This window comes from Ruditapes philippinarum, unplaced genomic scaffold, assembly GCF_026571515.1.
Source record: "Ruditapes philippinarum isolate M1 unplaced genomic scaffold, ASM2657151v2 ctg204_1_1_1_1, whole genome shotgun sequence".
Taxonomy (NCBI): domain Eukaryota; kingdom Metazoa; phylum Mollusca; class Bivalvia; order Venerida; family Veneridae; genus Ruditapes; species Ruditapes philippinarum.
Window position 1 is genome coordinate 420,495 of NW_026854772.1, and position 13,869 is coordinate 434,363.

Genomic DNA, 13,869 nt, shown 5'->3' on the forward strand with positions numbered 1-13,869 from the left:
GTGTATCAGTATATATTTATGCACAATCCATCTGCCTGGCTACCATTCTCTTTGACAATCTAAAAATTGTAGTTTTCTGTTGGAAAGCAATGAATGTACCTCGAGGAGTGTAGGACAAAAGCCCCCCCCGGACAAAGCCCCCCCATCTAAAAATGACAAGGTGGACAAAAGCCCCCCCATGAAATTTACACATAGGACAAAAGCCCCCCTTAAAAAAGTAAAGGTAGGACAAAAGCCCCCCCATGGTCCATCAAATTTACATGTAGTGTAAATGAATTAATAAAAATGAAAACAATTTGTTTTAATGTTTATTTATAATGTATATATTGAAGTGATAACAAAGTATGATAACAGATGAAATAATGCATGCATGCGATACTGATTTCATAGTTTTTCATATACACAACAAGCGTCAGAAGAGTAGTGATGTTTTATCACTTTTGTAAAGGGATCAAATTAATATCCTTAGCACTATGTCACCTACATGACTGTGATGTCCATACATATTTATTGAAAAAAACATACACATACAAATATATGTTTTCTATTTGCTAATTAGATAAATATAACAAAATAACCAAATTAATTGAAAAAAGGCAGATATTTATACATTTACACTATATGTAAATTTGATGGACCATGGGGTGGGGGGGGCTTTTGTCCTACCTTTACTTTTTTATGGGGGGGCTTTTGTCCTATCTGGAAATTTCATGGGGGGGCTTTTGTCCACTTTGTCATTTTTAGACGGGGGGGGGCTTTTGTCTGTATCCCTACCTCGAGTATTAGCCTTTCATGTTCATAGGCTGATTGGTTGTTCCTATTATGATATGGGCACCATAGTAATGTGTACTATTTTTAATTAAAATAAAAGGAAAATGGAGAAGTATAACACTCCAACACCAAACTGGTTGAGGTTACTGATTATCTACCAGTATCAAATTTTGGTTAATTGGGCACAATAATGTCATAAATATACCATGTATTTCCAGACAGGAATGTCCGTGTATTTGGGCGGCTCCCAGTGTATTGTAAGATCTACATGACCTTTACGCAAGGTCGTCACGCCTTCTGTGATGTTTTGTGGTGGCATAGGACGCTGTACACCTATAAATATAGGAAAATATATGTTACAACTGGCTATTTGCAATAGTTTAACCTTAATACACTGCTTTCTGTTACTGAGCAATCAGTGCATACCAAGATTAAAGCTGGTATACAAAATTTGTACCATCTAATCATAGTCTGAATTGATAGCCTATTTATAATGCACTCAGTACATATTTTAAAAATTTCAGCTTAAATTGAAGATTTGTTATGGCTATATTTGAAGAATCTTGGACAAGTCCATTAATTTTTCCATCTTTCAATATGGACACAGAACCATATTTATCATTTTTTTCAAAACATGATTGTACTGACTGAATAGTGAATAGGACAGAATAGTATCATCAGACACTCAGCACAGAACTGCTGTGCCAGCTAATCTTGGTATACACCTTAGGGTTAATAAAGTTTGGAACCAAATTATTGTCGTACAATAACACATAATATTTCTTCCGGATTTCGCACCTGTATTTATTTATTTTTTTGGCAAGTTACTGAGACCTCACATATAAAAATATACTTAATAACAGCAGTGGCAAACAAACAAGTTTAATAAATTATTGTTATCATTCAAATCGTCACAGGAAATATAGTCATATGTGTGCCGCACCCATAGCTTAAAACTTCCCAGTCTATAGGGTGCGCCCAGATGTTAAAACTGCAAAATCTCAGGATTCGTTTACATAACCATTGCACCTACTGGGCTTACCCGCAGCTGATTGTTTACATAATTATTATTGTGACAGACAGGTATTACTAACATAGAGCCTTTTTTTGCTTTTTTTCGTTTGTTGATTTTCGAATCACACTGACATTGCGAAGGTCAGAATTATGGTGACTTTCCAGCTTTACTTATATATGTATATTACACACAATGCATATTACAGCTCCATGTGAAACTATATACCTGAGTGAAATATTAATCCTAGAAACTGCATGTTTTCTCCATCAATCAAACTATAGCTGGATTATAAGTGTCAAACTGGGTTTTTTACGGTGATAAAATGGTAAAAGATACCAGGTAAGTCAATAAAAGATTATACGCTACATGACAAAAATAGGAGCAAGGACGAGTTTCAGCTACAAAATATATGAAACCCTTCTACATTTAGTATAGCTGACTAAAGGGAAAAATCACACCAAAAATTTTTTGTTGCTTCAAGGGAGGTAAATCTAGAATGCCTATTCAATTAATTCAGTACACACTACAGTTGCCTCCCCTGCATATGAATGATTTGGCAGTTAACCCAGATCTTTTTATTGGTAAATTAATAAATAAAGCTTAATCATAGTTAAATACAAATGTAGTTCACACCTATTGACATTTTGATAATTGCATGCCTATATATATTAGCTAAGTTCATTGACAATTTTCATATGAATGACTAATTTTGATTAAGTCTTGTCAGGATAAACAAAATTGAACAGAAAAATAGAGAAACCAGTGTAAAACTTACACACATAAAATAATTGGCAAAAAGTAAATACATGTATATATTCTGCTCTCTGAGGAGATTGTGAAAAAAAAGTATTTACACATGAAAAATTGCTGATCTTTTCTGCATTGCAAAGCATATTGTTGTAGTTTTAGCAAGGCACCTGGTTAAGGTTTGATTTAATGATTGAGTTTGTATGAGAATTGAGACCTCATTTGTTGTCATTATTTATTACTATAAATCTGTTGGGGCTAAGACTGTGTATCAGTCTGGGAGATTTAGTTTGGTAACTCTGTCAACGGGTACCTGCATAAATTATGGACAAGAGGCCTGCAATTGTTGTGTTTAGGGAACTCAATCATTGGTTACCATCATAAATATTCCAGGAATCAGTCTGTTTGTTTCTGGTACAGTTACTTGATCAACACTTGTCGTCATAAATATAGAAGGCTTAAATTTGTCAATTATTGTTTGATTTTATTAACCTGTCAATTCCATACTGATTATACGGTCAATGCACAGCATATATTAATATTCGATAAATGTTCGGTAAATTCCGTGAGAGGTACGCAGTAAGATGTGATTAAACTTATCTAGTTTCGATGAATAAGTTACACTGACCGTTATAGCGCAATAGGGTGAAACTACGGGTATATTTTATCTGAATGTCCAACGTATTGTAAGATCGAATCAGAGTATGTCCAGGTTTTTTTCTTATTCATAACTATTTTCAACATTTTTGAAGTTATGGTTGTTCCGTTTTTAATATGTTTTGCACTTTTTTGTAAATACTATACTTTTGTATATAACATTGTTATATTATAACTGTTTGTTATAATAGAATTAATTCTGAAAATTCATTCGGATTAAAATCAATAAATGTAATTTTAGTACCGTAAAATACAACACAAAATGTGACAATTCAGTGTTTCTTAGGTGTTTCATATCCGTGTAGACAATTTTGCAGGCGCTTGACCATTTCTTTTTTAAAAATCTTAAAAACAAAGAAAGAATAAGTCTAAAAAGAATGTCGAAAGAAGGGATCGAACCTCGGACCTCTCATGCATTAGGTAATCACTTAACCGACTGCGCTATTGCGGATGTGACAAGAACCTTTCTAAAGCTAGTGGGAGTTTTCTAAACGTTATTTATATACTCCATATCAATTTTCGTAACATAAACGGACACAACCGAAGTGGGGTCGAATATTTAAATGAGTGCTATAATGTATTCATAATTGACAGGTCAATAAAATCAGACTATAACACTAAGGTAACCTCCAAATATGGAGAGACAAGGTATTTCATATAAATACCGGTTCAAGATTTTCTAGGGGCATTCTAGATTGAAGGTTGAAGAATAAGATTCAAAATGCAAGAGTGAGATTGTAAGAGCTAGAGTCGGGATAGGGATTTTTGAGAGTTAATTCTCAGTGACTTATCAACCATGTGTGAGGAAGAAAAACTCTGTAACTTTAATTATTAATTGTAGAGTAGAAATTTAGGACACTTTCAAACAAATAAACAGTGAAATGAAATTAAGAACAGTTCTTGTGTATATTTTATGTGGAATTATGGAAGTAGTAGAAATTATAAATTACGAGAGAGAAAATTTTATAACAATATTTCACTCGAAATTGGGCTAACATTATTGCACTAAATATTGATCTTTAATATTTCATTATTAAAGTATATTAATTTCTTTATTATCTGTTTAAGATTTTTCCATTTTAAGTGCTACACTTGATTTATGTACAAATTTTATGTTTTTAGGCTTTTTGACCTCTGAGTGGAGGGTCCTCAACTCCTAAAAGTAGAAACACATGAGCCGCGCCATGACAAAACCAACATAATGGGTTTGTGACCAGCATGGATCCAGACAAGCCTGCGCATCTGTGCAGTCTGATCAGGATCCAGGCTGTTGGCTTACAACTCTATAACAAGTAGAGAAACTGATAGCGAACAGCATGGATCCTGATCAGACTGCGCGGATGCTCAGGCTGGTCTGGATCCATGCTGGTTGCAAACCCATTATGTTGGATTTGTCATAGCGCGGCTCACATGACAAACACTGTGAGGCTAATGTATACTTGATAGTGGAATAAAAACAGCTCATTGAAAAAGGGGTCTTAAATTTTGTAATAATTCACAACAGATGTATGTACTTCTGTATAGAAATCAAGTAGTTTGTAAGTGTCCAAGAAATACCTTAATTGCTTTTATTAAACCTTGAAAAAAATGTGATTGCACAAAAAATGTTAACCAAAATTACTAAGTCACAATTAGGATCATGGTACCCGTGAGTGGTACAAAAAGAAAAATCAACCAAAAGTGTGATGCTGATTTGGACAAAGACGCAAGTCAATTTGGGAGTTGAACACACATCGTTCTCTATCATATAATTGAATATATAAGATGAGCTGAAACCCCCCAAAATGATGCTTAGATTTAGACAAAGACCCATGTCAATTTGGGAGTTGAACACCCAGCCCTCCCTATTATATAAATGAATATATAAGAGATAAGCCAAAACCCAGCAAAAAAACTAACATTTGATGTACGTGCACTTACGTATTCAGCGTAGGCCATACCTCATAATAAAAGATTGATCATCGCAAAGTTTATATGACAGAGGTAAATCTCTTCTTCACTTTTTTATTTCTTTAATTTGAATGAATAAGCAGCCATTATAAAGCGTTATTTGTCCGTTAAGTGGACCGCCATTTCGAATCTCAAGTATTCGACAGAATTGCTTGCTTCATGGGCTGCATATTAATGTATTCCTTGCTATCGAGGAAAATACGTTACCATATTCATTTTTTTATGAACGTGTTATAAGTTCAAGTTTTGAACAGATCTGTCTTCATAAATTGGCATTTAAAGCTTAAAACTCAGGTATGGATTTTAGACGTCCTGATAAAACTGGATAATTCATAAAACATTCGGGAACGTTTTTTTCGCCAAGAGATATTTCAAGGTTTCTTTGTTAACAATGAATAAACTTGAAGTATGCTTATATTTATTTTGATAGAATAAACATACGAAAATGGATTGTAATCATGAATTTTATTTGGAGTTCACTGCGTTAAATTAAAAACTGTTTAAGCTTTACCATGCTTGAACCGTAAGCCTTTGCCACCAGTATAGAACCAGGCCTGAGCCTTAACGTCCATGCACTCTAACCAGGCTTTATACTGCTGGCAAATTAACTTACAATTTTGATGTTCATATCCCTTAATTTGATAATGAACACTTCCAATAATGGAAGCAGGTCAAGTCCATTTAAGAAATTCAGCTTGTTAGGGGTAAGTGTTTCAATAAGAAGCTTTAAACTTAGTATCAAAATGAACAGAAGCAAACAGTTAATGAAAATATTTCATCTATAACACAGGCTCCATTAAACGAAGCCTGCCACATTTTCAATTTTGCTTTTTTGCTAATTTTCGGGCATTCTTAAAGGGTTCAATTTCTCTGTATTCGTGCACTTCACCTTATACATAAATGCTAGTAGAACTTGCCCAAGCTACCTATTTTCAAATATCAACCTTCTACCAACAAGATGGCATTCTTACATTGTTTGTTTGTTTTGTTTTGGGTTTTACGTCACATCGACACAGTATAGGTCATATCGCGACGTTCCAGCTTTACTGGTGGAGGAAGACCTCAGGTGCCCTTCCGTGTATTATTTCAGGCACGAACGGGCACCTGAGTAGAACCACGGACGTTCCGTAAGCTAGCTGGATAGCTTCCTCACATGAAAGAATCCAATGTCCCTGTCGGGATTCGAACCCACAGCGGTGAGGGGCAAGTGGTTATTCTTACATTGAATAATTCATGTACCCTAGGACTTTCTGAGCCTACCAGGTAATACGTCAACTCACAAAGGTAAAGTCAAATACCAGACACAAGAAGTATGGTCAATCAGCAAAGGTTAATAATGGTCAACCAAAACCCGACTTTCTATATTTGGGGAAAAAAAGGGGCTATTATTCTCTAAAACATTCATAATTAAATAAAAGAAGCAAAAAAATATGTGCAAATGGGCTGAAAGATTGGTTGCTAAGGAAGTATATGCTGAGTTGCATACATCAGAAATTTACGCCAAGCTAAAATCTTGCCCATCCGCCGGTCCACATACAACAATCTAATAACCAGTTCTTTTCTCTCTTTAGAAAACCTGGTTGAAGAAATGATATAATTTAACTTACGCCTTGATGATTTGAATGGTGATGATGGTGAAGAATATCCCTGAGTTCCACTAACCGTTACCGCGGCAACACGATACTGGTACCAGTGTCCAGCGTGAATCTCTTTCAACAATATACTCTTTGATAAAGTCTGTAATAAACCCATAATAATACAATTAATGCAGTAGTTAAAGGGACTCCACTGAGGTTTTTTGAAATGATGGGACTGAAAATATTTTTTCCAGATAAATACACCATTTGATGTAGGTTTAGACCACTAATCTTTGTGCAAAATTTCAGATCATTCGTACAATTCGTTTTTCCAGAATAATTATTCAAAGTGTAAAAAAACGACCCTAAAATGAAAAGCGCTTAAAAGCATTTTACTTAAATCGGGCTATGAAAAGCATAAAAATATGATTTTCAATTTATTTCAAAGTATATTTCTTTACTATCTTTGCATATATTTCTGTTTAAAGTGCCCCAGCTCATTAATTTTATGTAAGAAATTCAAATGTTATGTTTTAGGCATTTAAACCTCAGTGGAGTCCCTCTAAATCATAAAAAATTAAGAATTTCTATATTACAATATGTTTAAAGTCTTTTGTATAAAATATATATAAAAACTTAGGATTGGTCAAAGGCAAAATTGATTCATTTCAACATATTAAGCCTCTGACATAACTCCTAAATATTTACTGCTGGGACCGACTTTCTAAGTGGCGGAGCCCTCTTTCCTGGTGACAGAGACATTGTAATAAAAAATGTACCTAACAATTTGTTGTTTTCAGTCTGCTTTCTTGGTTGGGTTTTATTTCAGACAATTACTTTATAGGTCATATGGCAGCTTTCTACTTTGTATTTGGAAAAGAGGTTCTTTAAAGATGATCCTTAAATTCCTGTCTTATATTAAGTCACAATTGTACAACTGAGTAGTTGGCGAATAAAACCACCAACCTTCTATAATCTAGGCAAATATCTTCCTCATGTGAAGAAATTCAAAGATACTGGTCAAATTTCAACTCTTTGTGATTGAGAGCAAGTGATTAGAAGTGGTTAAAACTTTTTCGATACTGAAACCCCATTGAAATTACAATGAATAATTCCGCATTGTCAAAGGACAAATCAATGATATAAATATAGCAGTGACAGGCTGTTATGTAGAAACTTAGCAGTGTCAGGCCATTGTGACAGTGACAGATGTCATATATTACATTTTCTCCCATGACGCTGAAATTGTCAACTATTTGCTTCATTTTTTTATTGAGGAATTCTCACCTTTTTCAGATTTTAAAACATAGATGTGAACACAGTTTGGTTTAAATTATTGCACTGATTACTAACAAATCTGGCATTTCATCAAGTTTGCATGAACTTTTGTTATTCAAAATATGACATTTAAAATGCTTTGTTCTCATTTATCCCAAAACACCAGAATATCTCTCTTGTGTTGTTATGAATTAAAAAATATAATTTAAATTTCACACATACATCTGAACAAAAGAACGTAATTTATTACATTATCATTTGAAATGAAAAGAAATAAATGTTTCGATGCAAATTTCAAATGGGGTCACATTTCCGAAAATCGTAATATCTCTGTAATTACTGAAGGCTGGTGTGGATAACATATTATCATTCTTAGGAGGAAATTATAAGGTTTTAAAATACATGAAAATTAAAAATGAGATCAAATGTTAAAATTTGCTATCAGAGTTGGTTTTTTTCAAGTGACGTGCTCAAATTTTTCACAACTCACTGGACGGACACAAGAGTGCCAAAACAGGTATAATATTAAATTTTGTGGCCAGTAATTTTTAAAGATTCTCTAGGAAAATAGTCACTATTAACACTAGAAGTGCAACGATACCTTTCGATGCATCCAAAACCGGTTTTATGAGCGCTGATTCAATTTCCGATACCAACTGTAACAATTTCGATTTGATTCCTAACCAAAAATAAATTCTGTTTATTTAACACTTACCATGCTAATTATCTTACAATGGATTTGTCAATCTTTCAATCTGCATGGACAAGATCATGTATGGACTTACTATTATTAGAGAAATTTTCCAAATAGTTTATTGTCACCAGCAAACAGAGCAAAGCCCAAGATCAGACAGCATGGAAATGGACAATGGATGGTCAGCTGATCTTGGTCTGCACTGCTTGAATGATTCAATAGATTCTTAAGCATGGGCACAAGAGTAACAAAAACCTGAATATCAAATTTTGCGACCAGCAATTTTTAAAAACTCTCTATAAACATAAAAGATCACTAAAATACCACTACAACGCTAAATATCTTAACTGGATCTTGATGACAATTAAAAGATTGTGCATTCACTGGAGTAAGCATGATTAAATAAAGATGAACTAATTTTTGAAACAAGAGCTGTCGGTAGGACAGCAACGCTCGACTATTCTTAGTGCTTGATAGTAAACAAAAATGCTTGATACAATTACCTCCTGCTGTTTACAGGTTGGGGTAATGATGGTGAACAAGTGTGCAAAGTTTCAAAGCCATATGTCAATGGACTTTGAAAATATTTGAACTATTACAAAACTTTAACGTAAATTCTAAGTCGAAAAAGGGGCATAATTCTGTCAAAATGCTTGATACAGTTACCTCCTCCTGTTTACAGATTGGGGTCATGATGGTGAACAAGTGTGCAAAGTTTCAAAGCCATATGTCAATGGACTTTGAAAATATTTGAACTATTACAAAAACTTTAACATAAATTCTAAGTCGAAAAAGGGGCATAATTCTGTCAAAATGCTTGATACAGTTACCTCCTCCTGTTTACAGATTGGGGTCATGATGGTGAACAAGTGTGCAAAGTTTCAAAGCCATATGTCAATGGACTTTGAAAATATTTGAACTATTACAAAACTTTAACGTAAATTCTAAGTCGAAAAAGGGGCATAATTCTGTCAAAATGCTTGATACAGTTACCTCCTCCTGTTTACAGGTTGGGGTCATGATGGTGAACAAGTGTGCAAAGTTTCAAAGCCATATGTCAATGGACTTTGAAAATATTTGAACTATTACAAAAACTTTAACGTAAATTCTAAGTCGAAAAAGGGGCATAATTCTGTCAAAATGCTTGATACAGTTACCTCCTCCAGTTTACAGGTTGGGGTCATGATGGTGAACAAGTGTGCAAAGTTTCAAAGCCATATGTCAATGGACTTTGAAAATATTTGAACTATTACAAAAACTTTAACATAAGTGGTTACGCCGACGCGGACACCAACGCCGACGCCGACGCTCGGGTGACTACAATAGCTCTACTTATTCTTATCGAATAGTCGAGCTAAAAATCATAATTACCATAAAGGCAGTTTTCCATGGAGTATTTTCATTCCAGACTGGTTCTGGGCTTGTTGTGTTTCTGTGATCCAGCACATACAGCACAATGCCAGGAACCGTCTTATTAACTGAGGGCAAGATCCAGGACAACTTGAGTGCTTTCCGACGTCTATGCTCTTCAAAAGTTATATTGGAGGGCACTTCTGGTATACCTGTGCATAAAATTTAAGATATCTTTTAAAATCTTTATTAGAACCAAAATATTTCTTAGAATGACAGTTTCATAGCATAAAATATTCTCATTTTTAAAGTAAAGAAATAAAAATGCTGAAGGGCCATAACTCTGCCTGGGACAAAATTCATTGATTTCAGCACTTTAAGTATTGAAAATTGAGTTCTGCTCTAGCCTTTGCTAGGGGGTTGTGAGGGATGTCACACTTTTTCATTATGATTGTACAGACTCAATCAAACTAAGTCTGATTTTTTTATGTTATTTTGTTGTAATTAGTGCCTCTGATCAAAAGATCATCATTTTTCCAGATTTCTTTTTTTCTGATATACATAAAAGGTAAGTACAATATAATTTTTGTTGAATTCATGTACATTTTTTGTAATTTCTGTATAATTATGTTTTCAATGCCAATTTTTATTCAGATTAAGCAAAAACAAAACATACTCTAGATGCCAAAACAGTGAAAAATGAATTATTATATACTTAACAGTATTTTCCCATATTTTTTTGCATTTTTACATGACGATTACATAATTATACCACGATATTATTTGGTACAGTTTTCCTGCAGCGTGATATTAATACTCACTTTCATAGGTGTAGTCTGGAGTTCTACATACATAACCACAACGATTGGGACAGCACTTCTTGTGTTCCCCGCAGTCACTATCTTGCTTACATGACGCCAGACAAACACCCTCAAAACCTACTGCAGTCTTCGGTCTCGGACAAGAGCCGGCCTTGATTACACTTGTATATGACAGGAAGTCACATGACTTCACACACTCAGACTCATTCTTCTGAAATAAAATTATATTTTGAAATAAAAACACTTGTTTAAAAGTGACTTATTATTAGTTTACGTAAGTAAAGGCTATTATTTTCTTCGTTGAGGTTTGAAGTCACGCCACAATGCAAACGTCATATGGTGACTTAATAATTGGTGGTGGAAGTCTTAAGACTCGTAAGGTGCCATCTAAAGTAGTAGCTTAATTAGGAACCTTAACCATAAAAATGAGAAAAACATGATCCCTAAAGAAAGTCCCTTACCCCTAACAAGGCAAAATTGAAAATGTTGCAGGCTCAGTTTGATTGAGCCCATTCATTGGACAGTAGGGGTTATTGCAAGCTACCGTTTAAGCCACCATAAGCACCAGCTGCCTTAAGTCATGGTCTCCTCTGAGCTTTAACATTATGTGAATGTATTAAATACAGTTTGTATAATTTTTCCCACTTTGAATCTTCTTTATTGGTTTCCACACTTAATTTTCTCAATTTAAAAGGCAAATGAGTTGTTGCAAAAAAAAAAGTGTAAAAAAGTCACTCAGAGCATAGCTCATAATATAAACACTGTATAAACTTCATCACTGGTATAAAATATAGTATAAAATATTAAACATTTCGATATATATATATAAATTTATATATAAAGTAATAGAGAAGATGATTCAATATAAACGTTAGATTAAAGATAGATATCTCGGATGTTACAGTGAGTCAAGCAACATTAACCATGTAAAAAGTAAAACCACTTTAAACGTACTCTTTTCTAAAAACGTACCCCAGTATCACGGTGCAAATCTGTGTTTTTTTTTTTATAATGGTCTGATTGAAAACTTCGGTTTTTCTTTATCTCTTAAGTGCATTAAAATCATTAAAAAATATAGAGCAAATTGGCTAATTTCGAATCAAATTGGCTAATATTAAATCAAAATGCGATAAAAAATTGTGCGACTGTGACTGAATGCAGGTATCAATTTACAATTTAATGACTGGCACACCAGGTGTTTTCTTAATTAACATATTGGAACTTAATTCTGCATCCAATAATGATTCTTTAATTCAAAATGTCAGCTCTGAACACTTTATAATTAACAAATTTAGCCCAGATTATGCTAAAATCAAAATTGCTATTAAACCTAAAAACCTTAAAATATTTTTTAAAAAATCAGGACCCATTCCCAAAGGCAGAAATAACCATATCTCCAAAAATTAATTAAAAAAGAATTTCATATTATTACAAAAATTTATAACTTTTTCTGTTTGTGCAAAAAGCACAGAGTTAATACTCGGGGGAACAGCACTGAAATCATGTTTATTATAATGTTTTACTTAAATCACACTGAATTTTTACAATGGATTGTACATCATCATGTATATAAACCTTATTGAATTGACAAATTAATGCTGCTGCTTAATTTTTAGTCACTGACAGCATAATTCCAGCCGCACAAGCAAATTATCTCCTGCCCGACTTAGCTGAATGAAAGAGTGTTCATTCTTAAGCCTTTGGCTCCAGTCCTACTTATGACAAATGTAATCATTATTTTGTTTTGAGGACTATACTTCTTATCCAACTTGCCCATCCCCACCATTTCTGCAGTGTTTCTTGGCATTCTATATTTAGCAAAGTCTAAAAGTATGACAATTTAAAGTAATTGCCAAATGTGGGACAAAACTCGAAATCAAATCATAACAGATCTTTTGTCTGCACTTCATTACACAGTTGTGACATTTTGTCTTAACTGTGTGAGGCATCTTTTGTCTCATTCCAAGAACCATCCCTGCATGTCACAAAAATTCTGACCAAACCAATCATTGAATGGCACTTTCTTCCTACAACAAAACTTCTTTTATATGAAAGATTACTCACCTTACAGTTTTGTTTCACACAGTTATGATGTGATCTATCACTCAAAATACATGGTTTCATACACTGAAAATAAAAACGAAAAAGATTATAATATGATAAAATTACACACACTCATGTGCAAGCCTCGTTACTGCCCAATTGACGGATCCCCTTGGGAAGGATGATCCGAACTGAATTACAACATAATTATGACAGATATTATTGAATATTATGACCGCCTTTAACAGAATTACTAGCTAGCCAGTGCAGGCTGCAACTGACTCTACCCATGCACACGTCCTGGCTGTCGATAGTCAGTTCACTATTCAACCATAATAATATCTGTCATATGTTGCGGTTCGGACTGGAATATCCGTCCCGAGGGGACCCCGCCCATTGAGCGGTAATGAGGCATGCCTTTCTTGCATACTCTGCCATATTATTTCATATATAAAAATTAATGGTTTACCTCAATATGATATATGTTCATGGAAATTAAAGTCATTTCAAATACAATAGCGTATGAGCTTACAACTTAAATAATTAAACGGTGAAATGACGTCATCCTAAGCACATATTTCCCTTCTAACGATGTCATTTTAATGCGGCTTATTCATAAAGTGCGCTAAAATGACGTTGTTGTTTGGCACGCGACTCATCTGGCACCCCCCATGCCAGATGAAATTTCCAGCATGGGTAAACTCACGGAATCAACCAGTCTGCTATGCAAGAAATACTTAATCTGGTCCACATTAAAAGATGGACAAGTCCATTTAAGATATTCAGCTTTGCAAGGGGTAATAAAATAAAGTTGAATTTTTCAATATATGTATTACCTTTTACAGTAAATTACCTTCCTTTAATATAATGTTTAAAGAAGTTTAAGTACACAACTATAATATTTCATAGATAATAAATACCAATATTTTTTTTTTCGGCATTTTTTATGGAAAAATCAATTAATTC

The 13,869-nt window shown here is 33.8% G+C and overlaps 1 protein-coding gene across 1 annotated transcript in view; it reads right to left on the reverse strand.

The window, feature by feature from the left end:
• LOC132741020 (anosmin-1-like) overlaps positions 1-13,869 on the reverse strand; it is a 43,815-nt gene that overhangs the window by 6,778 nt on the left and 23,168 nt on the right. The window contains exons 3-7 of the mRNA XM_060729098.1: positions 12,925-12,987; positions 10,861-11,071; positions 10,061-10,251; positions 6,748-6,877; positions 977-1,104 (exon numbers count right to left, since the gene is read on the reverse strand). Coding sequence (XP_060585081.1) covers positions 977-1,104; positions 6,748-6,877; positions 10,061-10,251; positions 10,861-11,071; positions 12,925-12,987 — 723 coding nt within the window. The remainder of the gene's footprint in view (positions 1-976; positions 1,105-6,747; positions 6,878-10,060; positions 10,252-10,860; positions 11,072-12,924; positions 12,988-13,869) is intronic.